Source organism: Mirounga angustirostris, unplaced genomic scaffold (genome assembly GCF_029215605.1).
Source record: "Mirounga angustirostris isolate CCGP_5_RB_7025 unplaced genomic scaffold, mMirAng1.0.hap1 SCAF_2, whole genome shotgun sequence".
Taxonomy (NCBI): Eukaryota; Metazoa; Chordata; class Mammalia; order Carnivora; family Phocidae; genus Mirounga; species Mirounga angustirostris.
Genome location: NW_026991710.1, coordinates 170,434,808 through 170,462,063, shown reverse-complemented (window position 1 = coordinate 170,462,063; position 27,256 = coordinate 170,434,808). Strand labels below are relative to the sequence as shown.

General features: G+C 40.6%; 1 protein-coding gene across 2 annotated transcripts in view; it reads left to right on the top strand.

The window, feature by feature from the left end:
- Positions 1-18,447: 18,447 nt before the first annotated feature.
- The window catches only part of UNC5D (unc-5 netrin receptor D), a 541,726-nt gene continuing 532,917 nt past the window's right edge, over positions 18,448-27,256 (top strand). For both annotated transcript variants that reach the window (XM_054508603.2, XM_045879822.2), the window contains exon 1: positions 18,448-18,678. In XM_054508603.2, the coding sequence (XP_054364578.1) occupies positions 18,576-18,678 (103 nt within the window). In that variant the 5' untranslated portion in view covers positions 18,448-18,575. The remainder of the gene's footprint in view (positions 18,679-27,256) is intronic.

Below are 27,256 nucleotides of genomic sequence, written 5' to 3'. Positions count from 1 at the left end.
CATAAGTTTGTCTTCTTTATCAAGTTTGGATACTCTGAAATAGTTGTTGTATTCCACAGCCCAGCAAGGTAAGTTAGATAAAACAATACTCTATGGATTGCTTCTTAGTTTTGTTTTCATAAATTCTGTCTTGCAAACTTCTGTCTTCAGCTATTTGGGCGGAGCTATATCAACCACAAACTCTTACTGAATACCCCTATCAACTAATTGTGTGTTGGATCATAAACATATGAAGAAGAATGACACACTCCCTGCAAACTTCCTGAGGGAAATGATCTATTTAGTGTTTTTGTATAACATTTTGTTTCTTGCCGGTGTGTTTTCAATTATTTTATTTTATTAAATATTATAAAAAGTCTTATTTAAATTGTATAAACAAAATTACAATATCTGAATTTTTCAGTAACATGATTCTTTAGCTTGTTGATTCTGTTAATGGACTCTTATTGATGCTTATTTCCTGGTATTTGTCATACAGATTGTACGTTTATATTTGCCTGGGTTTTATGGGGAAAAAAATTCCCAGTGTTCAAGGGTACTCTCTCTAAAGAGGACATTCTTCTCCTTCTGCTACATACCCTGTGCCTGGGACACTACCCATCTAGCACAAGTTAGTTTCATGATTTCAATTTTCTGTAACCACATAGGTATGTAATTTTGACCCTCAAACCTACCTTCCAGAAGACCTCATTTAAAAGTCTTAGAAATGTTGTTGTTGTTTTTGTTTTTAACCTAGATCTTAGGCCAAGACAGATGAACCTTTCTGTGGCCTCTTTGTTGATAAGTGGATATTTCTGGTCCACGTTTTCAGTTGTGTTGAAGCACTTAATGGGTCCCTGGTTTGTATGCAGATCTCAAGTCTAATTCCTCCCTTTTGGAAGACCCAAGAATTAGCCTCTTGTCCTCAGAATTAGCATTAAAATGCAAGCCCATGGGCTGTAGACTTTGTTAAATTCCTCAGGACAACCACAGCCTCAAAGTAAGCTTATCATTCTGATTTCCAGGTCTTGAAAAAAATTTTGGCTTCTGCATTTTCCCCTTAGTTTGACAGGGACTTGACAATGCACTGCACAGAAGTTTGTGATATTTTATCCAGCATTTCTAGTTTTGTTTTCTTTTCCTGGGTGCCACAAGCAGAAATCACCATAGGGGTTTTAGTAAATTTTAAAGTTTAGTTTCTACTTAGAAAATCATACATGCATAAAGAAAAGAAAAGATAATCATACATGTATAAATAATGTTTGTTCACTAGTCTCCATTATGGTACGTGTAATTTAATAAAACAGTTAACAACATGGGTCTGAACTATGTGGGTCCACCTATATGTGGATTTTTGTCAATAAATATAATTTTTAAATGGATGGAGATTTGCAATATTTGAGAAAACTTGCAGACAAACCATGTAGCCTAGAAATGCTGAGACACTAAGAAAAAGTTAGGAATGTTATGAATCCATAAAATACATGTGGATGTCTGTTTTATCATATACTACCATAAAATTTGCACAAATCTATGGCGAAAAGTTAAAATTTACCAAAACTTACTTACAGACCATACATGGCCCCATTCCCAGTCCAGAGAAATGTAAACAAATGCAAAGATGCAGTATCAAATCATGACTGCATAAAATTAACTGTACTACCTACTGTATTACTGTATTAATTTTGTAGTGCCTCCTGTCCTGTTGCTATTGCCGTGAGCTCAAGTGTTGTGAGTATGCACTTAAAATGCCATGTGATACTAATCCTCTCCCCATGAACAGTTCATCTCTCCAGTATATCGCATATCGCAGAAAAAAGCAATCTCTTGCATTTCTTGTGTATTTGTTGTCACGTCTAGTGCAAAAGTGTCAATTCTGAAAAACACCATGGGACCCATACAAAGTGCCAATAGTGAATCTGGAGATGCTCTCAAGAAGCAGAGAAAAGTCATGACATTACAAGAAAAAGTTGAATTGCTTGATCTGTACCATAGATTGAGGTCTACAGCTGCAGCTGCCCATCATTTCAAGATAATGAATCCAGCATAAAGACCATTGTGAAAAAAGAAAGGGAAATTTGTGAAGCCATTGCTTCCGTTATGCCAACTGGCATGAAAATCTAGGACTTTTTTTTTTTTAAAGACTATTTATTTGACAGAGAGAGACACAGTGAGAGAAGGAACACAAGAGCGGGGAGTGGGAGAGGGAGAAGCAGGCTTCCCGCTGATCAGGGAGCCTGATGTGGGGCTCGATCCCAGGACCCTAGGATCATGACCTGAGCCGAAGGCAGACGCTTAACGACTGAGTCACCCAAGCGCCCCGAAAATCTGGGATTTTTTGTAGGTGCCTTTTTATCTCGTATTGAAAATGCAGCTTTTATGTGGGTGCAGGATTGCTATCAGGAAGGCATACCTATAGAGTCTAACATGATTCAAGAGAGAGCAAAGTCATTATATGACAACTTAAAGCAAAAGGAAGTGAAGCATCTAAAGCTGGAGAATTTAATGCCAGCAAAAGATGGTTTGATAATTTTAGATAGAGGTTTTCTTGCCAGGTGGACCTGGGGAGACCCCCGGGGGCTGAGGCCTCTACCCAGCCCATCCCCTGGATATTGGAGGTTCTTGGTCTCTTAGCAAGAAAGAATTCAAGGACAGGCCATACAACATGGTAAGCCTTGTAAGGAGGAAAGTTTATTAAAGTGAGAGTATACTCTCAAGATGTGAAAGCAGGGGAGTTATAGGGAAAGATGAGCCCAGGGTTTGGGTTCTAGTTGTTAACTAGGAGGTGGGATGTTCATTATTTGGGAAGGAGATTTCTTTGAGAGCACGGTTTCATGCCTTTTCTCCCTTACTTGGTGAGGGTTCTCCGCCTTCTTTGACTTGGGCCTGTCTGGTTTGATCCAGCTTCTTGTGGCTTTGTTTTTGGAGGGCTGCCAGGACAAGTCTCTAACTGCCCCCCCCCCCCAAAGGCCATGATTTCCCCCTTTGCTGGCTTCCAGGCATCCAGTTAAAACCTAACTAACTGCCTACCCTAACAGTTTGCCTTAAAAATTGCAAGATAACAGTAGAAGTAGCTTCTGCCCACCAAGAGGCAGCCAACAAGTTCCTAGGTGCCATTAAAAGAATCACTGAGGACAATGGATATCTGCATGAACAGGTTTTTAATGCAGATGAAACTGGAAAAAAAAATGCCACAAAGGACATTTATTAATGAGGAAGAGAAGTGAGCACCAGGATTTAAGGCAGGAAAGAACAGGCTAAGTCTAATGTTTTGTGCAAATGCAATTGGGTTTATGATCAGGACAGGCCTTGTCTATAAAGCTAATAACCCTGAGCCTTGAAGGGAAAAGATAAACACCAGCTGCTGGTCATTTGGTTGTACAATAAGGAGGCCTGGATAATGAGAAACTTTTTCTGGATTGGTTACAGTGATGATTTGTTGCTGAAGTCAGGAAGTACCTTGCCAGTAAGACTTGTCTTTTGAAGTTCTTTTGATATTGAACGATGCTTCTGTCACCCAGAACCCCATGAATTCAACAGCAAAAGTGTCAAAGTAATCTGTTTGCTCCAAAACACAATGTCTCTAATTCAGCATCTAGATCAGGGGTCATAGGACCTTTAAGGCTTATTTCACATAATACTCTAAGGAATGGATGGATTGTCAACCCTATGGAAGAGAACCTCAAGGAAGAGAACATCATGGAAGTCTAGAATGATTACACCATTAAAGATGCCATCATTGTTATATATATGAAAAAAAAAGCCATGAAAGCCATCAAGCCTGAAACAATAAATTCCTGTTGGAGAAAACTGTGTCCAGATGTTGTACATGACTTCACAGGATTTACAAAAGAACCAACCAAGGAAATCATGAGTTTGTGGATATGGCCATAAAGATGGGAGATGAAGGGATTCAAGACATGGACCTTGGAGAAATCTAAGAGATAAGAGACACCACACCAGAGGAATTAACCAAAGACAGCTTGATGGAGATGCATGCTTCTGAACCAGTGCCAGATAATAATGAAGATGACATAAAGGAAGCAATGCCAAAAACAAAACAAAACAAAACAAAAATTGACATTAGACCACATGGCAGAAAGGTTCTAATTATTCAAGACTGTCTTTGACTTCTTTTACAACATGGACCCTTCCATGATATGGGCACTGAAACTAAAGCAAATGGCAAAATGATTGGTACCATATAGAAATATTTTTAGAGAAATGAAAGAACAAAATACCCAGACAGAGATTAGGATGTATTTCTGTAAATGTAACCCCACGTCTTACCTTTCCCACCTCCCCTTCCGCCTCTACCACCCCTGAGATAGCAAGACCAACCTCCCCTCTTCCTCCTCCTCAGCCTGTTCAATGTGAAGACAATGAGGATCCATTTCCATTTAGTGAATAGTGAATAATGACAATGCCATACAGTTAAAAAACTTACCTGTTGTGTATGTGTGAGTGTCTTCGTGTGAAAATCTAATAACCGTACAGCAGGAACTAGATGAGACATTCTGTGCTATCATCATCATCACCTAAATATTCATCGTGTAACACATGGTGTGCAATGCTCATGCAGAAGTGGTTAGCCTATCTTTACATGGGCATCAGGTGAGTGATAATTAATATCAAATTAATAATGTGTTAATTTTTTTACTATTTTATAACTTTGCTTTTGAAGAATGACATTACTGGACAGTATGTCTCTCTCTCATAACCAGAGAAACTATGTATCAGCATATCATCACAGGTAAGTGCTTTTAAAAAATAACAATTTTTCTAATATTGTATTATGAATATGACTGCAATACTGTATTCCATAAAATTTTATAATGATTAATTCATTAGTGTATAGGCTAGGCTACCATGAAACAATCATATCAATGACATAAGACTGCCATACGGTAATCATACTGCTACTTCTTTATCAGTACGTGAATCATTATACCTGCAAATAAATATGAATTTCTTTTTCACATTATCTTTTCATTTTTATGCCTAGTGTTAGTAATATGTATAATATCTACACTGTTTTGTATTATATAAGACAATATTGATGTAGGTACTGACAGATGATTCACCTTGTAAACAGACAATTGTAAACTCACGGTATTGAGAAATATAGTACAGGACTGTAAATATATTTTCTCTTTCTTATGATTTTCTTAACAGCATTTTCTTTTTTCTAGCTTACTTTATTGAAAGTATACAGTGTATAATACATACAACACATAAAATATGCTTTAATGAACTCCTTATGTTATCAGGCTTTTGGTCAACAGTAGGCTAGTGGTAGGCAAGTTTTTAGGGAGTCAAAAGTTATACATGGACTTTTGACTGTGTGGGAGATCTCTGCCCCTAACGCCAGCATTGTTCCAAGGTCAACTGTAATGCGTTACAGTGGCTGAATCATCCTAAACCTTGTTAAAAAATTAGAATGAGAGCATTGTAGTTCATTCATAGTTTTAATGAGAATGACTGTATTTTGCTTTATAGATTTGGCTCTGGGTTTGGAATAGTCAATCTTAAGTGTGTCTTCCTCTTTTTAGTTTAGAATATGTATGCAAGGGGCGCCTGGGTGGCTCAGTCGTTAAGCGTCTGCCTTCAGCTCGGGTCATGATCCCAGAGTCCTGGAATCGAGCCCCGCATCAGGCTCCCTGCTCGGCGGGAATCCTGCTTCTCCCTCTCCCCCTCCCTCTGCTTGTGTTCCCTCTCTCGCTGTGTCTCTGTCAAATGAATAAATTAAAAAAAATATATTTTAAAAAAAAAAGAATATGTATGCAAAATGTAGCAAATGTCTTTTTTGCATCTATTGGGATCACTGCAAAGTTTCAAGTATTCAAGTAGTACAATATTTTTGCCCAGCAAGAGACAGCTATTATCACCTTCAGGGGAGGGATCCCAGTCCACCAGGAGTCGCAGTCTCAGGATGTCAATTCCGTCCATGGTTTGGTGTGGCAAGAAACATAGGAGTCACACAAATATTAGATGGAACAAGACCTACTTCCAAACAGAAGAGACAGAACAACATCAGCTTTAGTAGTGGGTGTTAGGCCCCCAACAACCAGTGGGTCTCCTCCCAAAGTGACAGAGTGATGGTCTGCATGCACCCCTCTTCTGCAGGCAAAGGATCCTGACCCTTCCTCCATGGGGTCTGAAATTCAGAAAGCTGGGGGGCATGGCTGAGGGTTACATGATGCACACCCTTAAGGAGAACAAAGAAGCACACATCAAGCCCTGAAGGGGGAAAAATACTTCCAAATGGGGAGGTATGCCCAGCACAGGCTGTGGGGAATCCTTGGTATTCTGTAAGGAAATATTTCAGGCCCCAGGCCACTCTTATGCAGACATGCAGGGTAGAAAGATTGCATGCACGAAAGGAAACAAACTGCCTTTCCCAACAATTTTCTAATAATGAACCACTTTGCATTCCTGAAAAATCCTTATTTGGTCATATTTTACACATATATATACATATCTATGTATATATATAAACATGTAGGTATATATTTTAAATATATATTTTATATATCACATATACACACATACATGTATAATACATTTGTTTTAATTTAGACCTTTGTAGTTATATTCATATAGAATTTATTTTGTACACACTATGTTTCAGTGAATTATGGTAGTTATATGATTAGGAAGGAATTTTTTCTTAAATTTTCCTTGTCAAATTTTGAATTTCAAAAGAAATACATGCTCATTTTATCTAAGGGAATAATGTAAATTATTTAGTGGAATAATGTAAAGATGCATAAAATAAAGTCAGCAATCTCTTCCCACTCCCAAAATTTTTCCCACTTTATTTCTACAGTTTTCTGTTAATAAAAATTCCCAAATACTTTACATATTTAAATTTTTTTGTTTGGGTACTTTATTGTTCTTATTAAAATGGAATCCATAGTGCTCATGACTTACTTTCCGAAATTAATGACATTGGATATATTGGGTATCTCTTCAGGTCTACATGTATAAATGTATCACCTGTTTTTTTAATGGTCACATAATATTTCACAATATGGATGAACTACAATTTATTCACATTTTCCTCCCATTGATGAATATCCACATAGGACTTATAAAGAATTTGTTATTGTTTTGTTTTTATTTGCCCCTACAAAAAATAAATATCTTTGTATATATAAACTATATACAAGTATTTTCAAGTTTATAAGATAAATTTATCAAAGTGCCACTGTAATACAATAGATATTCTCGGAGAAGTTTCCCAAAGGGTTATAGGGTCATACTCATCAGTAAAATATGAATGAGCATTTCTTCTTCACACCATCATTTTTGTATCGTATCTTCTGTTCTAGGTGAACAGTGGAGGAACATTGTATATTTAATTGGCTTTTCCCAGACTACTAATGAGATTGATCACTTCGTGTACTTATTTTCCATTGGATTTTCTCTTTTAGATAATTGCGTTTCTTTGACTATAATATTATCAAATTGCTTTTAGCTATCAATATATAGAAGCATATCATTATTAGAAATAGTAACTATATTTGTCATTTAAGTTGAAAAAACATTCCCCATTTTACTGTTTGTTTCTTGATGTTATAAAGTTACTATGTTTGGACATAATTTTTTTTTTTTTTTGGGAGAGAGAGTGAGCATGGGGGTGGGGTGGACAGAGGGAGTGGGAGAGAGAGAATCTTAAGCAAGCTCCACACCCAATGCTGAGCCCCACGTGGGGCTCAATCTCAGAACCCTGAGATCATGACCCCCGCCGAAATAAGATGCTTAACCCACTGAGCCACCCAGCGACGTGGACATAATTTTAAAAATCATTACTAAAGTATAATTTACATATAGAAAAATGAACAAATCATAATTGTACAGCTTAATAATTTATCATGAAGTGAGCACAGTCATGAAGCCATCACCCAGATCAAGCAATAGGACAACAGGGGCTCCTGGGTGGCTCACGTGTTAAGTGTCTGCCTTCAGCTCAGGTCATGATCCCAGGGTCCTGGGATCGAGCCCCACATCCAGCCCTGCATTGGGCTCCTTGCTCTGCGGGAAGCCTGCTTCTCCCTCTCCTACTCCCCCTGCTTGTGTTCCCTCTCTCTCTGTCAAATAAGTAAATAAAATCTTAAAAAAAAAAAAAAAGAAAAGAAATAGGACAACAGCAGCAGCTAAAATCTCTCCTGTATCTCTTCTTGATTCATCACGCTCTCCCTCGTCCCTCACTTTTAACACCATGGATTTGTTTTGCCCATTATTAAAATGCATATATCTACACATATCTTAAACACATTATAACTTCATTGTTTGTTACAATCAATTTTTATTTTACTAAAAATGCCATCTTTTTATTGCTTTTCTTCTCCATTTTTGTATTTGTCTTTTCATATGGTATCCTTCTCCTTCCGCCTAAAGAACTCCCTTTTAGTATTTCCATTATATGGTATCTGCTGATGATAAATTCTTTCATTTTTGTGTGTAAAAAGTTCACCCACTTTACTTTCATTTTGAAGGGTATTTTCACTGAATATAGAATTTAAGTTGATATTTTTTCATCCTTTTGATGACCCTCTTCCACTGTCTTATAACTTCCACCGTTTTGTTGAGAGGGGAGCAATGATTATTATCACCACTCTGCCATTCCTTTGTTTTTACTGCTTCCTTCTAAAAACATTTTTTTTCCTTTTTTTCCCTTCTTCCAATAGTTTTACTTGATATGGTATGGTTTTGTTTTGTATCCTGCTCCAGCTTTTTTACAGTTTTGAATCTTTATCTTAATGAGTTCCATTTATTTAATCAAATTTTCAGGCATTATCTTTTCAATATTGCACCTGCTCTTTCTTCTTTCTTGTCTTCTTTTACTGAAATTCCAAATTAGTCTTTTCCAGAATGTAATATGTCTCTTGTGCTCTTTTCTCCATTTATTTTTGTTTGTTTCTCAGTGCTTCATTCTGGATATTTTCTTCTGATCTCTCTTTCACATCACCAATTCCTCTGTGTCTAACATAATGTTACTCGCCCAACAAATTCTGAATTTCAATTACTAAATTCTTTAGATCTAGAATTTCTAATGGATTATTTTGACTTTGCTAGTCACTGATTAAATTCTCCATATTTTCATGTAATTTGCTAAAAATACTAATAATATTGATGTATTGACCTGTGTCCCTTAATCTTTTATGTGTAAAACATCATTTAAAATGCTCTATTACATTTTACGTTGATACTTATTTCCCTCTAATAGTCAGATGATATCATTCCATGATCTTTAGCCATCCACAATGGCTGATGTTAAATCTGTTTCTTTCTACATAATATGTATTTTTAAAAACTTCTCGGGGCACCTGGGTGGCTCAGTCGTTAAGCGTCTGCCTTTGGCTTGGGTCATGATCCCAGCGTCCTGGGATGGGGCCGTCCCTCGGGCTCCCTGCTCGGCGGGAAGCCTGCTTCTCCCGCTCCCCCTTCTTGTATTCCCTCTCTCGCTGTGTCTCTCTCTGTTGAATAAATAAATAAAATCTTAAAAGAAAAAAACCTCATAACTTTTAATAGTTCTTTTAATCTTTTATATTCTGTCATATCACTATAATGTGTTGATGTGTGGATATATTTTATATGTATTGTACTTAGTAATTTGAGTATAATTTTCAGCTGAATAATTACTTATGTCTTTAAACTTGGAAAATTTTCATTTTCTGTTTCCTGAAAAGTTATTTCTCTACCATTTCCTTTATGATAATTTTCTGCAACTCTTATTGGATGTTTGTCAGAGTATCTCAATCTAGCCTCAGAGTCTCTTAATTTTGCTTAAATTTTGCAATTACACTTGCATTTTTTTCTATATCTGATGTCTCTTCAGTATTATTTTCAAATTAACTAGTTATCTTTTCATCTTTGCCAGCCTTGATTACTGTTCCGTTATTTGACCATAACATCCAGTTCCTAGATTTATATTTTTTCTTATCTACCAATGCTCATTACATTTTGTTTTTTGAGTTCGTTATTATTTATTTTCTATAATTTTGTAATCAATGTAGTTCTTTCTTTTATTGTTTGGAGCATTCCAAATACATACATTTTAAGTTCTATGATGCTTTTTTTCCCTATAAAGTATGAATTGATGTTCAAACATTGATTGTATTTTTCTGTATTTTTTAAAATCATGTTATCCGCAAGTGTTTTATGCTCATTTTTAAGGGAGGGGGTTCTTTTTCTCTCCCCTCCCCACTATCATCTGTCTCTTCTGGGATTACCACTCTTTGAACTGTAGCTTTGTGGCTACCTCCACCTAAACCCAAGGCCTGAAGTCACTCAGGACATCTAAGTTGTAGTATTATTGGGATATATCACATTCAGCCGTTGAGCCAGTGTATGGTTAGGTTCAGTTCTCAGTGAAGAAGCTGTGTCTTTGTAATTCTTGCTTCCCTAAATAGCAGGTTTAGATTGGCTGAGTGTTTTTCAGGCAATTCCCTTGCGTTAGGGAATTCCATGCCAATCCCTTGTTTAAGTTGTGCAACTGGCTCTGACATCTCATTTGTCACGGCACCATTTGTTCCCTATTACACTGCATTATTCAGACTTCCATATTCCACTGTCTGCTTCAAGAGCCAGGGCCCAGAAAGTACATGGCTTTAGCACCACTCACCATTTATCAATTTTGTTTTGTTGATGATCCATACAGATATTTGTCTTGGTTTTGAGCTAGGCAATGTTTCTTCAGTTTCCTATTTGATATGCAGCCTCATTTCTAGGTGTCTAGAGCAGACAGAGGTTAAAGCAAAATTATGAGGTCATCTTGGTCAGAAGTCATCTCCTTTTCTTTTCTTTTTTTTTTTTTTTAAAGATTTTATTTATTTATTTGACAGAGAAAGACACAGCGAGAGAGGGAACACAAACGGGGAGTGGGAGAGAGAGAAGCAGACTCCCTGCCGAGCAGAGAGCCCGATGCGGGACTCGATCCAGGACTCCAGGATCATGACCTGAGCCGAAGGCAGTCGCTTAACCAACTGAGCCACCCAGGCACCCGTCATCTCCTTTTCTTAAAAATACTTTCAAATATTTCAGTTCTGTTTTCACACATACACATGTACACACACACACACAGCCCACACTCTGGTTGGATGTGCCAGTTCATTCACACATACACTTAACACATATATGTATGTGTGTATGTATGTTCACATGTGATATATATATGCATGTGACATATATATGCGTAGAGATATATTGATTCATTCATCCGTATACACATAAACAGTTCATTCATACATACATATGTATAATATATAATATTCATTCATATATATGAAAATGAAATGGCACAAATACCCAGAGTGTGTATATATATGTATGTGTATATATGTATGTGTATATATGTTTGTGTATATATGTTTGTGTATGTATGTATGTATGTATATATATATATATACATATATATATATATATATATATATATATATATATATATATAGTGAGTGTGTGTAATTTGCTTCTCTTCTCAACAGAGAAGTATACTGTCAGTAGGTTGAGGGCAGGAGAATCAAAGGAGTTCTAGCTTTATTTTCTGTTTGGATTAGTTTCTTACCAAAGTAATAATAATGATCATGGTCTTCTAGTGATCCCCCCAAATCTACTCTAGAACTAGATTGTCTGTCTCTAGGGAAATTGGTACTTGAATTGGGATGAAGTCATCCTTATACCTGACAAGATGAGTGGAATATGTGGTTGAATTAAATTGCAAATGGTACTCTCTTAAATTTTATTTTCAGTAAAATACTACTTAACATGTAAAGTAGATCTTTTCTCCTTCAAAATGCATAACAATCATTTACTAATGAATGCTTTTAAATCTACTGCCTGAGCCTTAAATTATAACAAATTATAAATTCATAGGGTTTTTAGGGGTTGGGCTATAAAGATGGAGAAAGGAAGCAGGTGTGGTAGGATTTGGGCCATGAAAGTCAAAGCTTTATTTGAAAATTGGAAACAATTCTGTTTGTTAAGCTAGCATTTTCTCTTTGCACGCCATCAAGTGGAATCATGTAAGAGTTTCTTAAGTCCTGCTTTAAAGAATCTACTAGAGTTGTCATCCTTCTCCTAGTGACAGGGATTAATTTATAATATCTTATTCCAGAAGAGAAGTCAAGGAAAGTGAAGGAAACAGGAAAATGAGAGCAGAAAGTAAAAACTAGGAAGAAAACTATGGTTGTTGGTTTTTGTTTTGTTTTGATTTTTCCTTTCAGAGAGCCATTCCTTTCTTTTCTTAGTGATTTCTAGTTGGCATTTGTACAAGTGGCTTATTATGGTTAAAGACTCCTAAGATAAATTCCTTTGATATAGGCTACGCCCTAAATATGTACACTAACATTCTGTTTGTCAGATTTTGTTCGAGGCCAGATGACCTCTTTTGGTTCTTTTACTCTAAACAGGTGTATATTCCCTTCTAGTCTCTAATTTTGGCATACACATATCCTCCTGACTGTGTCCATTTATTCCTTAGCCCTTGTCAGGGAGGAAAATGGGTAGCTTTAGTGGAAAAAAGATATGTGCTTGCCCTCATCATGTCTCTGCATGGAATCTGCATCTAACCCTACTTTCCCACAACAGTTTGCTCTGGATGTTGTGCCAGAACCAGGAAAATCGAACACCTCTGGATCTCATAACATTAAGGAGAGGATGGGAAGGTTGGAATATGCGTTTGCTCAGCTTGTTACATTTTTGACTCTTGACTCTCTTCTTGACCGGAACTTGCAGGGCAACCATCCCTGCTGGGCTTCAGCCTTCTGTTTGGATATAGCTGTGTGGTTAACCTGTATGTTCTAGTCAAGGCTACATGGCACTTTGAACTATAAATTTACTTTAATTTTCTTTGGATATCTCTTCCCTTGCCCCCTCCAGAGGGCACAGTGTCTACCAGAATAGATGAAGAGGAACAAATGAATGAATGACCAAATGATGTCCCAAGGCAGGGTGTGAAAGGAACAAACAGAAACAAAACTGAGCAGGAAAAAAACCTGTCCCAAATAAAACTGTCCCAAATACACCCTCCACAGAGGTTTGGCAGCATCCTGCATTTGACAGTAAGAGCCATGGTATTTTCTCCCAAAGTGGAAAGACACCAGGCTATCTCTCAGCTACCACAAATGCCACAAAGTACCGAGACGTGTACACTGTCACACGTCTGATGCTAAATGCCAAGGTCAGGTAACTCAAGGGCCACATGTTGTGTTGTCATCCGAGGCTACATCTTGTATGGGTTAGCACATCTCATCTTTTCTCCTCAGTTTATTATGTTTTTAAGTGCTAACACATTAATTTTACTGCCAAATAATTGTGTTGTTATTATTTTGAAGTTCTTTCATTCATCTGTGTCAGCAGCTGAAGCTGAAACTCCAGGATGTGTGATTCCAGGAAGAATTCCCTGGGTACAAAATGGGGAAGGCACACTTGCAATGTCAGGAAAAACTTGTTCAGTTAGACTCTTATCTTTGTGCCCCGCTGCCCTTCTTAAACCAATGTATTGGATTTTTGCACTTTATTGCTGCTTCATAACCCAATATCTGAAATGGACTTCTCTAATTTTGTGTGAGAGGGTTTACTTAACAAAGCGATCCCTTATTGCTTTTAACAGGGGAGACTGTTAACCTGGATTATTGTGCACAGACAGAACATGACATGTGAGGAAATCACAGCTCCCTGGCTTTGAGCATCCTTTCTTCCCCATGCTTCCAGCAGGTTCATGAATCATGAGCTGGGCTGGGAGCACACAGCGCTGCTGAATAAAATTCAGCATGTTCTCTGAAAGTTACATGCATTTCTAAAATGTGCTGCTCTGATTGAACAAGACCTTCCTGGGGAAATGACTGGCACAGGGTATTCCCAATGGAAATATCGCTTGTAGAATATCTCATTTACTTACATTGCCAAGTTCACCCGTTGAAGTTGCTTACTGTTGCCCTTTTGTCCAGTTGATTTTTGGTCTTCCCTGTTTATTATCATAATTGTATGATTAATAGAAATGGTGGCTTTTATCAGAAAAGTCTGCGAGTGGCAGAGCTAGAAATAGTTGTCTTCAGAAACAGTAGTCAGGTTCTGGGAGGAGGGAGGCCACAGTGTTAACATCCCAAATGTGGGAAGACTGCCCTTTCTCTATAACCCATGCCTAGGAAAGGATCTGTGTGCAGCGGAGAAAGGCCCTACAAACCTTAGAAATTCTTAGAGCAGTTCTAACTAAAATTGCCAGTTGAATCCAGAAGGTTGGTAAAAGTATGATGCACAAATATATTGCAGAATTCTTTTCAGCTCCTCTTTCCCTTAGTCTTTTTTTTTTTTTTAAGATTTTATTTACTTATTTGGGAGAAAAAGAGAGAGAACAGGAGCGGGGGAGGGGGGAAGGAGAGGGAGAAGCAGACTTTCTGCTGAGCAGTGGAGCCCTTCGTGGGGCTTCATCCCAGGACCCCAGGATCATGACCTGAGCCGAAGGCAGCCACTTAACCAACTTAGCCATCCAGGGGCCCCTTCTTTCCCTTAGTTTTTTTTTTTTTTAAGATTTTTTATTTATTTATTTGACAGAGAGAGAGACAGTGAGAGAGAGGGAACACAAGCAGGGGGAGAGGGAGAGGGAGAAGCAGGCCTCCCATGGAGCAGGAAGCCCGATGCGGGGCTCCATCCCAGGACCCTGGGATCATGACCAGAGCTGAAGGCAGATGCTTAAGGACTGAGCCACCCAGGTGCCCCTCTTGCCCTTAGCCTTAATGTTCAGTGTTCTTAAGCCATTTCCTCTCCTTTCGGCTACAGCTGTGTTTTGTTCCCCAGGGTCTTGATCTCATTGACTTCTGACACCTTGCTTTTGTTCAGATTTTAAATGAGGCACTTCCTGCTCCTAAAAGAACGCAGGTCTAAGGTTTAGGACAGCCCCAAAATATCTCCACACTTTTCAAAAGCTTCCATGTCTAAAGTCTTTTTGATCTCTCCTGAGTGTTTTGTCTTTAGTAATCTAGATGCAAACTACAATCTCTTCACCATTTTTCATAAATTCACTTGCCTCTGTAAGCTTAAAGATGATTGGGAGCTCCCAGGAGAAAGGCCACATCTTAGCCAGGTCTTGGCTTTCCACCAACCCCTTGGCTCCCCTTTTCCTTCCCCAAATCGTAGAACAACAGATTCTTCCCCTTACTCGTGTAGAATGTTTCTATTTTAACTTCCCTTGGAGTTTTACTATTTACACCAAGCAGGTTGGCTAAAATCTTTAAATACCTTTTCCCAGACAAATACAGAGCTTTGCCTAAGGACTTGTAGTAAGCCATTTAAAAAAAAAATCATTATATTTGGAAAAAAATTCATTATATGTGGAAGGACAGATCTCTCTATGCCCAGTCCCTATCTCCCCTAAGTTTGATTTGACTCAAACATCTTCTATTTTTGAGACTAGTTAGGCTAAAGATGGCCAAAAGGCAATGCGAGTAGAAACGTTCTACCTCTTTATCTTTATGTATAAAGTGTTAGAAAATAGGCATAATCAATTCAAGCAACAAAGAATTGAGGAAAACACTACCAAGTCTGTTCACTGAATTAATATTACTTGGTTACAGCTAATAACTTTAGGGTGGCTATCATCCCAAATAATCTGTCTAGAACACATTTTGCATTTGTTACATAATTGCCCCAATTCCAGAATAGGTGGCTTGATTTCTGATTTGGTTGTACTGAGTATTCAAAATCATAACATGCCACAGTTGAAAATGATGGATTTTAAAAAGGATTGATCTTAAAATTCTCTGGTCAAATACTCTCATTTTTCAGATGGGGAAATGGAAACCAGATGTTGACTGGCCCCCAGGCTACAGAACCAGTCCTTGGCAATGTCATGGCCCTAGTCCCTTGGTGTCCCAATTTTCAGGCTGGTTCTTCTACTATGGCCTTGCTGCTGTTTCATGGCTGGAGACATTGATCCTGGGCAGTGACTATTCAATTTATTTCTCCAAGTGGAACGGAATACAATTCATACATGTCTGAAAATAGCCAGAATTAGATTAATACAGGATATTCTAATATATGGAACTTAATTAACGTGTCATGTATAATTCATACATGATGTGTAATATGTGGGGGTAATACTGAAGATCCAACTTCTCCCAACTCAATAGCTAAATACTACTGAGGAGGACAAGGTGGAATATCTATTTCTGGAACATCTGATTGAAAGGATACTAACTCAACCTTCATCTTGGGTTTAGAAACACACAAACTCATGTCTCATTCTTGATGTTTGCACACTTACCTATAAGATCTTGGGCAAATCACTTCTATACTCAGCCTGACTTTCCTTACCTGCCAAAAAGGGATAATAGTACCTATATTCTAGGATTTGGTTCTGCTATGAAAAAAAAAATATATATGTGAAACAACCATTTCCTTGAACAGGGTATGCAATCAGGTTTCTTATTTTCTCTCCTGTCTCATTTGTCATTGCAATTTTACTTTAATTATTAACTAATATTAGCTCATCTAGTTCCCAGATATATTTTTTAAAAATAAAATTGTTTTTACTTTTGCTCCCCTCTGGGGACAGTAGTAATACTTAAATACTATTTTGGAAACATAGTTAGTCTTTTTTCTTTCTTTTTCCCCCCTCCTTTTTTTTTTTTTTTTTTTAGAAAGTACTCATTTGTGATAGAACCGCCACGTAGTCTTGAAGAATACGGAACGTCAGAGGATGAATGACTATTTTCCAGAAGACAGGTAAAGCATATTTGGTAGATTAATTCTCAATTCACCTTCTCAGAGGAAAAGGACAAAACACTCATCTACCAAGATTCTAAAGAGATTTTCAGGCAAGTCCCTAGCCAGCCCCACATTAGTCTTTGCTTTGAAGCATTCATTCCCCAGAGCTTGGTTTTCTTGACCAGGACCCAAACCTTTTATTGAGCTGCAAGAAGACTGGAGGAAGCAATTGGCTCCTCTCCCCGACATTCACAGGTCTGGTGGCATTCAGGAGAGGGATGGCATATGTGCTTATCAGGGAATCAATCTTTCTGCCTCCTATCCTCTTTTTCTTCAGAAGAAAGCGAGTTAACGCAATTACCTCATCCAGAACAATTACCTCACTTTAAACTGTTTATTCTCCGCAGAAACGTGTTTGGGAGCAGGTAGCACTTTGGCAAGAGAGAGATGGATTTTTTTTTTTTTTTTTTAGAAGTACTTGTATCAATGTTGAGTGTGGGCACTGGGGAACAGTCGGGAAGGTTTTCTTTTGAGCCAAGACTTCATTTTCTGTTGGGGTCAGCCAAACTGTTCTAACCAGTTGAGTTCTGGCACCATTTTGGGGGCTCACTACTGGGAGAGATGGTGCGTGCTTTGACTATGGAGTCTTGGACTCAGGGCCAACTCCCCAGGTGTGTTCTTTGCTCTGAAACTGTGTGGCCTAAGGCAATCTCTCTTAAGTTACTACTTCGGAGGGAAGAATAAGAGGCAACCATGAGTACTTTCAAAAGCAGTTAAATAAAGATTTGACAGGTTATTCAAAATAAACCACACTTTTAAGAAAAAGTCTTCTTTCCTTCTTGTTACAAAGGCCAGCACGACTCACTTTCCCTGATACTTAGAAGAAAGGCAATTCCCAGGGCCCAGATTAAAACAAACAAAACCAGGAGACGTCAGAAATGAGGAAGCTTTCAGACAAGTTAAAAAAAAAAAAAGGTAGAAATAAAAAATCTATCACATACCCGTTAACGCACCCCTGACTGTAATTTCCCTACCTCTTTATTTCTATGCATGCAGATTTAGCATAGTTATAATAATGGATTTATTCTAGTGTTATTTTTCCCCACTTGGTATTTAAGGCTTTTTCTTTTTTCTTTGAACATGTACGGAGTGCTGTCTGATCTGATGTTAAAAAATGGAAGCAGGAGAGGCAGGACTGCGAAAGGGCTCAAAGTTGAACAAAACAGAGGTTTAGCGGAAGCGGCAGACTCCGAGGTAGGCTGCGGGGATGCTCCCATCTTTCCGCGCTGCGTTCGCCTCCAAGAGGCCCGCCGGCGCCGCTCACGTCCGTAAGCGTGAGCTCGCGTACCCGAGCCGGCTCCGGACCTGCTTCCTCTCTCCGCGAGCGGGGGCCATTTGCGGAGCGTGGAGGAACCCGGGGGCGCGTGCCGCAGCCGCGGGGCTCACCTGCGCCTCCCGGCCTCCCGCCCCGCACGGCCCGCCGCCGCCCCGCCCCGGCCCGGCTCATTGGCTGCCGCTCGGAGGGGAGGAGAAGGGGCGGCCGCGGGGATCTCATTAGCGATGCGGTCTCGCTCCTCCGCCCCGTAGTCCCGGACCCGGCAGCAGCGGGAGCGCGGCGAGCGGTGCTGCGGGGACGACGCGCGGCTCCGGCAGCGGCCGTGGCGGGAGCGTTCGCCCCGCCGTGGGAGGCTATGGGGGCGCGTGCTGGCTCCCGGTGCTCGGCCGGCGGCGGCTCCGGGCGCCCTGCCCGGGGGCTGTAGGGAGCCGCCGTGGACCAGTCACTCGCCGAAGACCTCCGGGACCCGCTCGTCTCGGTCCCCAGCTCGCCGTTCCTCTCCCGGGCGCCCGGGGCGTGGAAGAGGAGCCAGACTCCGAGCGGGGCGAGGAGCATGGGGAGAGCGGCCGCCGCAGGAGGAGGCGCTGGAGGGGCGCGCCGGTGGCTCCCGTGGCTGGGGCTCTGCTTCTGGGCGGCGGGGGCTGCGGCTGCCCGAGGTAAGCGCCGGGCGGAGCGGGCGGCGGGGCTGGGGAAGAGGCGAGGGGGCGATGGCGAGACCGAGCGGGACCCGCACCCATGGCGCTGGCTTCCCAAGTTGCGCCCTGCATCTCTACGCGCGGACCCCACAGGGTGGGAATCGGGCGGAGGACCTCGGAGGGGACCACTGCCTTCCACCCCAAGTTTGCGATCAGCTGCAATCCTACAGGTTGCTGTGATCGGGGCCCCTACCCCTTGACGCCCATCGCCTGCTCCATTTTCCGAGCCCTCCCCCAATTGCTGCAGACTGGAGTACCCACTTCTTCACTCCAGTCTCGCTCTCCCCTGCCCTCTCCACTTGCCTCCAAGGCGAGAGACCACGGGTGGGCGCGCATAGTGGTGTCCGAGAGTTTCTGGGAGAGGGGCGGGGTGATGGGAGTCTCTGTAGGGTGGGCTTGAATGGAGAGGGCGCTTTTTTCCTTTGGGGAGCAGCACCCAAGCTAAAGTCCGCTGAGCTTGGCACCCCACGGGCGACACTAGCCCGAGGACCTAAACAGCACTGGGCTTGCTTTCGAGGAGGCCGCGGTGTGCGGGAGCCCGGGAGAGCTGTGTGCACCATCCGCGTTTAGCTGCGCCTGCGGTGCCGAGCCGGGGTAAGCGTTTGTCCCGAGGCTGCTCACCCGGCGCCTCCTCCCGCTACCGGGTGCCTACTCCGGCTAGGGAGCTAGCGAGGGCAGGGCTCCACGGAGCAGCGGGGAAACCGCCGCTTCTTGCTGACTTTGAAACGTAAACCCAGTTTTCCTGGATCCTCCGGACTCCAGTAGAGTGAAATTTCGCAACTGGTTTCACCTCCCCTGTGAACGAGAACCGTGAGCATCAAGTTAAAGATAAATCCCGCCGACTTGTTTTGAAGATGATCAGAAGCAATTTCAGCACATAGTTTGAGTATTACGGCTTTACCTTTGAAATAATCCCGAAGCCTCTCCTTCCTGCCCATCTTTACCTTTCTCCTTCCCTGTGTGCCATCCATTAGGTTTTAGAATACGTAATTGCACTGAATAATTTACCTATCGCTTGTCTGGCGAGAGGGGGACTGAGCTGACCACCTCACCTTCTACTCTCTTGGCTATCCTGAACATAATGGTAGCCGGGAGACAGAAGAGGGTGGAAGGGGTTGACGACGATCATAAAAGAACCAACACAATCTCATTTTTATAAAAGCTAACGGTGTGTTAAAAGCAGTCAGGGTGCCTAGAATGAAGAATTAAAAAAAAAAAAAAGAAAAAGGTAGATAAGAGGCTTTCTGTTTTATGATCCTGTTCATTGACTATTTGCATTTAATTTCCTGAAAACTTTTTTTCCTTTTTTTTTTGTTTTGTTTTTGGTGGAGCAGGCTTTTTAAAAAGCAGCAAAGGTTTAAAAATGAGCCTCGTGATTGCACACTCTGGGTTCTGGTGAAGCATAGTTGTTTCCCTTGCTGGAAGAAGCATAAGCTTCAGCCATTTAATTTACTATGGAGAATGCCTTCTTGCAAAGCTGACTTTGCTCTGAGTTGTTTTTAATACACTGTTACAGGGAAAAGCAAGCCTTTTCCTTTCTAAATTATCTAAATGTCTGAATTCCCACTTGCTATTTGATGTGGAAATACCTAAGAGTGCCTGCCTCCATGTACTGACCCCTTGGAAGCCAGCCCCAAACAAGAGGTGGGGAAATGCCAGAAGCCTCTTGGATGGAGTTTTGCTGGCTGTGAAACTAAGGCTAGCACCTCTTGTCTGCAAGCTGTTCTTTAAAGGTCTCCTAGAAAACATACTGTACACTCGGCAGGCTTATTTACAACAAAATGTCTTGCACAGATCATAGTAATGTTCAAGACACATGGAGCAGAGCAGTAAATCTGCCTAATATTTCCCTTGTAGTATTTTATGTTGTGGGGGTATGAAGACCATTCCTTAGCATCTGTCCGAGATTCAGTAGGGAATGGGTCGTAAGCCGGCTCTGGAACCTGTGAAGCTGCATGCATCTGGCTTTGGACAGGTGGGCACCATGGGAGTTTTCAGAACAAAGGGTGTGTTTCAATGTTCCTTAAGTTCTGCCAGCTTGGGAAGGTGCCCGTTCATTAAAAGCAAGATGAGGTGAACTTTGTGGCATGTTTGTTGAGTCGTCTCACCAGACTCTGTGGGGTTGACCCTAGGTTGTTCTTTATCCAAGGAAATGGTTTTTTTTGCAAGCCTTTTCATGTTGATTTGAACCAAGGTATTCTGCCCCCCCCCCAACAACAGGGGATATAGAATTATGCCGTTTGCTTTGTGATCTAAGAATATTTAACAGTTCAGTAGCATTTTCTTTATAATGACTTACGCTTTGTTTGCAAGATGAGTGCACCAACTTTTTTTTTTTTTTTCCTTTTCTTCTCCATACTTAATGTAAAACCGTCTGAAAATCAGAGGGAGATTTCAGGTAATTGGCTTTAAATGAACGTACTGGAAGGGGAAGATAACTTGGGACAAGGGACTGCCTGTAGAAACTGGTATGGCCCAAGGAGCAAAGTTCTGGTTCCTTCCTTTGCAAGCATGACTTATCTTTTCAGATTTATGTTCCTGGCTGCTGGCACACTGTAAGGAAGGCACTTTGGTGCCATGATTACTGTATATTTTAACACTTTACAACTTAAAAGAAGGTTGTTTAAAAGTTATTCATGACCTGCCAAGTGCTAATTGAATCCACATTGTGTTGTCATGTTGATTTGTTTTTGTTCTTTGAAAAACAAGAGTAGTGCTGTAGATCTGGTTGTGATTCCTGTATTAGATACTGTACATAAAGATATCCTCATCTAAAGGCAGGGAGGGAGGTAATCTTAGATAGGCTAAACTTCCACAAAGTTCCTTGCTTTAAAAAATGTCCCGGACAATGACATCTTCCTTATAATAGCTATAGAAATGCATTAAGGGCAAGAGAAGTACACATTTATTTTCTGGGCATAATAGGGTCAGACGGTTTACACATACTTAAATCCATTTATCTACCTGGTTCATACATTTTAAAATCTTTAGTCATTTCCTTCTTAATGAACTTTATATGCCTCTGCCTCCTTCCCAACACCCCCCCCCCCCCCCCCGGCCTTTCTTGTTCTGCTCCTTTTCCTCAAAAAAACTGTCCCTCCAGAGTGCTATGAGGAAAGTGTCTTTTCTCCCAGTTTCCTTCCAGGATTGTCTTATTCTCACTCTTGGGTTGTGCTCTCAGCTTGAACAGTCCCATGGCACCTTCTTTTCTGCTCAAGAAATGTCTTCGAGTATCTTAGTTCTTAAGATGAGATTTGTTGTTCTCATTTGGCCCTTAGAAAGAAAGCTGTTCTTTTGCAGGGTCTCACTATGAAAAATAAATGTCCTTCCCCACTCTTTGAGTGACCTGTGTATGGTTCTGTAAGTGGTGGCAGGGGCCAGGAATCCTCCTTGGGCTCTCAGAACTGTATGACTGGGTGGGTCAGGTAGTTCCAGACCCTGCTGTCTTACTAGTTAGGGAAGCAGTTTTCTCTCTATCGTCTCAATGACTTTATTGTCCTCCTTCTACTATATATAGTACCCAGCTTAAAATGTTGCCAACTCTAAAGGTTTCTCAAGGAATTAGTTGTACAGGATTTAGTGAATGTTTGGTACCACTCCCTTGTGCCTTTTCTTCTTCTTTTTTTAATGTGACGGCTAGAGACCCAGGCTACATGCATTCACATCTAATCCCAAAGACAGGTGTATTTACAAAGAAAGATGTATTCTGTAACATCCTCTTAAAGAAGTTGGTAGTGGGGATACAGGTGTCCCCGTAATGGACAGGCACACACATTCACAGAAAGTCCTAATGGGGATGCCTCTTGATTGCACTTTTGCCATTAATCCTAATCCCATATTGAGGCAAGTGCCAGTTGAGCAGCCACGTCATTGTCTTCTCTTCTGTCCTCCTCCTTTTTTTTTTTTTTTAAAGATTTTATTTATTTATTTGATGGAGAGACACAGCGAGAGAGGGAACACAAGCAAGGGGAGTGGGAGAGGGAGAAGCAGGCTCCCCGCAGAGCAGGGAGCCTGATGTGGGACTCGATCCCAGGACCCTGGGATCATGACCTGAGCCAAAGGCAATCGCTTAACCGACTGAGCCACTCAGGCGCCCTGTCCTCCTCCTTCTGATACCTTCATGAACTAATGGCATGACTGAATAGCCAATGGGAACTTTCCTGTAATGAGAGCTGCAAACTCTAGGCGAAGACCCTGACCAGCTCACCCCCCTCATTTGCGTGAGAACTTACCATCGTGTTGCTACCGCTCTTTATATTCTGCCTATTCCTTCAGAGAAGGCATTTTTGTAGCCTTGAGTGCGAAATACTAATAGCAATTTTTGTATTTAGTGTGTGCCATTGATTATTCTAAACACTTTACGTATGTTAACTCATTTAGTCCTTAAAATACCACTCTGAGGTGAGTTGTATTCTCATTTTTAATATAGGAAACGAAGGGCAAAGAGGGATTAAATAACTTGTGCAAGGTCACGGAGTTAGTATATGGAGGAGCCTGGATTCGAACCTACACTGTCCTGCTCCAGAGCCTACAACAAGGACCGTTTTCTAAACTATGCCAAAAATAAAGTGACCCTTATATTTTGGTGACAAAAGGACTAAAAAATTTCTCTATCACTGTGAGAGTTGTAGAGGGATTCGGAGTAGCTTCAATAAATCTATAAATATATTCAGATAAATCTCAGAGATTTATGTTGTATGAAAACAACCACCCTCTCACCATTCAGCTTAATATTCTTTGGGATTGGATTCACAGTTAAAAATCTGAACGCCAGTTTCTAATATGATGGCTTGCTTTATATTTTTTTCAATTCTGAATTTCAGCAGAAAATATTACTCTGATTGAATACGCCATCCATGGAATGGCAGATCCCAAGAGACTATTGGTTGCATGTCTTGTATTTTTAGCCTTGTTTGCCGGGGAAATGTGGAGCGTGAGATTTGAGAGTAGACTGTTAACACCAGAGGCTGCTGTTTCTGCTGTTTGGGGTACTCCTGCAGCTCTTTCGAGGCAGATGGCTAGATTCATTTACAGAAAATAGGTATTCGTTCTATTTTGCATTTCCGCTTTGGAAAGAACTTTTAATTGTTTGTGCCACGTTGCATCGTGGGGCCTTACTGTGCGCATACTCATGCTGTGCGTAGATAATTTTCAGACTTAGGCCGATGTTAATGTATTCACTTTGGACTGCCTTAGAAATCCACTGTGCTTTTGCAGTATTTCTTCCGAAAGCGGGTGTGGGTGCGCAGGACAGGGTGTGAACCGCGTCTTCTGTGCTCGACACCTGCCCCTCCCCACCGACTTCACCGACATAGAAATTAGGGGCAGAAGTCCTGGGTTGTGTTTCTGGGGCTCGAGTAGAAACAACCCACCTGTGTGATGCTTCTCCGGTATATCGGACCGCTACAGGACTCAAGAGTATTTCCCGATACTGTTTCTAACAAGACAAGAGTAAGGCGAGGCCTGAATACTTCCTCTATGACCAGTTCCTTTCTTCATAAATAAGGAAACTGAAAAAACAAAAGATGTCTTCCAAGTGAGGTCAAGGCCAGCTTCACTTAATGCAGATTCTGACTCTCTGTCCCCAAATTTCTGGTTCATAAAGTGCGAAAGAGCCTTACTCCCCAGGAAGAGAGACCTTGGCGCGCAGATATCCCACCAACCCAAGCTGGCATTTTAAGGCTAGGAGGAATCATGTAGGGTAAACGTCACTGCAGCGATGCGGAGCCTGAATACGAATGAATTTCGCAGATGCTTTGTTGTTATCTAAAATCAAACGTTGTAATTTCTCAAATCAGGTGAGTCCAAGGGAAAGTGGTACTGCAGAAATTCCGGAAGGTAGGTGGTTGGCAGGCAGGCATGGGAAGAAATCATCCTGCATACTTCAAAGGCTCAATTAACACCAGCGTAGCTATGTTGTGTGTACTATCATTCACAGATTTTGATAACTTAGTATAAAAGCAAATTTATTTTCTAAATATTGGATGAGAAATTTGCCTCTGAATATATTTGTGCATGTGTTGTTGGAAGTAGTGTGAAAGGGATTGGTGGCTTCTGCTAGCAACAGTACTTATTTAGTAGTTACCATCTTTGTTTGAATTTAATTTAATAAAATCCATGAGGAGAGGAGGGGAAACCAAATGATCATGGGTTATGGAAGCTTCTCTGGTAATATCTTTGAAACTTACAAATCAGTGCTTTTCAAATGTTAATGTGCATGTAAATCGCTGCAGTTCTCCTAAAAATGCACCTTCTGATTTAGTTAGTCTGGGGAGGGGCCTGAGATTCTGCATTTTTGATAAGCTTCTAGATGACCCCATCCATGAACCCCATCCATCTTTAAGTAGCAGGGCCACATGTGATAGTAATTCAGAGTTTGTATTTTCAATATTGTTTTTCACGTGCAAGCCAGTATGAAGTGGAATACAGTGTAAGACTATTTTTAAAATGCCAATAGAAGACTAGGTAAACACAAATGTCAGTTTTAACTCAGACAAACATGCAGCCACTCATAAAACGAACACATTCAGGAGCTCCATTCTGAGATGATAAATTGTCTTTCTTCCAGCATTTGTAAAGACAGATGCAATATTTGAAAAGTCTTGAATCCGGGGTGCCTGGGTGGCTCAGTTGTTAAGTGTCTGCCTTTGGCTCAGGTCATGATCCCAAGGTCCTGGGATCGAGCCCCGCATTGGGCTCCCTGCTCAGTGGGGAGCCTGCTTCTCCCTCTCCCACTCCCCCTGCTTGTGTTCCCTCTCTTGTTGTGTCTCTCTCTGTCAAATAAATAAATAAAATCTTAAAAAAAAAAAGTCTTGAATTCTATTTTGAAGTAATTGAGGACTGACGTTTGCATCTAATTAATTGCATGTAATAAAGAGGAAACTGAGTCCCCCAGAAGTTGAGCTGTTTGCCCAAAGTCAGATTTTTATTAAATAAGAAGCTTTTCTACTCCTCTCAATCACCTTCATTCTATCGTATCTCTTGACTGACCTGCACTTGAAATGATCTGGAATTCAAGATAATGAGAGAATGAGGCCATAGTTAAGTAAGAGGTAGAGTAAAACCAGTTGGTTCAAAAAAACCAAAAAAATAAAAAAAAACCCAAAACAGAGCACTGTTCATACAGCATACTGAGGCTTCCCAACCAGCTGGATTATCATTGTCAGAACATCGTGTACGTGTTTGGGGTCTGTCTTTCTCTGCGGCAAGGTAGTTAGTTATCTCTCCTTGACAGGGCCCATTATGCTTACTGTTACTCACCCAGCCCCTGGCAGTCATTGTCCAATAGCATACACCAACCAATATTTTTTACTCCAACCACATTATGTTAAGGTATAAATACTATTTAGGTGAAAGTTTTTCTTTCTTTTTTTTTTTTTTAAAGATTTTATTTATTTATTTGACAGAGAGAGACACAGCGAGAGAGGGAACACAAGCAGGGGGAGTGGGAGAGAGAGAAGCAGGCTTCCCGCAGAGCAGGGAGCCCAATGCGGGGCTCGATCCCAGGACCCTGGGATCATGACCTGAGCCGAAGGCAGACGCTTAACGACTGAGCCACCCAGGCGCCCCTAGGTGAAAGTTTCTAAAACTTATTCAATACTGTGATAAAATAAACTCAGGGAAATTTAATTGCCAAAGAATTAAATAACTGTATGAGGGTTTTATATATATATATGTTTTCCCTTAATAGGTTGGAAAGCCTACATTCCTAGACAGACTATTCTAAAAAGATGGTTAAGTATAAGAGTGATACTCTCATGGATGACTGTTTTGAGTAATCATTCATTTGCATGGAACTTGGCACTTTTAAGGGATGTTTACAAGTGTGATTGCTTTGTATTTTCACATCCACCCTGATCTTGAACAGATGATAAAATTAGATTTAGAGATTCTTCAACCAAGGCCAGACAGGTAGCAGTAAATAGTACCAAGCCTAGAAGCTGAGTCTCCAAATGGTTTCTGGGCCTTTTGGACTTCTTTAGCATGTAATTCTATTTTATTACCAGATGGATTGATTAGACCTGAGCCAGACGATAACAGCATTTTGCTCATGTTGCACTTGAGACAGGGCTGCGGATGCGTGAGCATGTGTGAGGAAGGAGAAATACGTGAATAAAATTTTTGGATGATACCTGTGTTGCCTTCTCGGTCTGTTTGTGTTATGTTTCTCATGGTTATAAACAGAAATGGCCCTGCCTGGGAAATGTGTCCGAAGTGCTTGGAGGGAAGTAAAATTGTGAATAAATCGCTAATGGCATAGTGTGGTATGGAGTAAGTTGTATGTCACATATTCTGAGGAACTTGATAAGCAATAACGTTTTCTTAATCTAAGGAATGAAGGTGTTCATTAAAGTAGGTGAAATCACAAATTAGTTCTCTGGTTTTATTTTTAAAGATGCCATTATAAATAAGCCAGGCTTTTTAGAAATAGAATACTAGCTCCTCCATCTTCATGGCTTTCTAAATACATTGTCTTTATTATTAATTTTGAGTGTATGTGCTGTATTTTTTCTTTCTGTGTACACTTGTAAAACAAGAT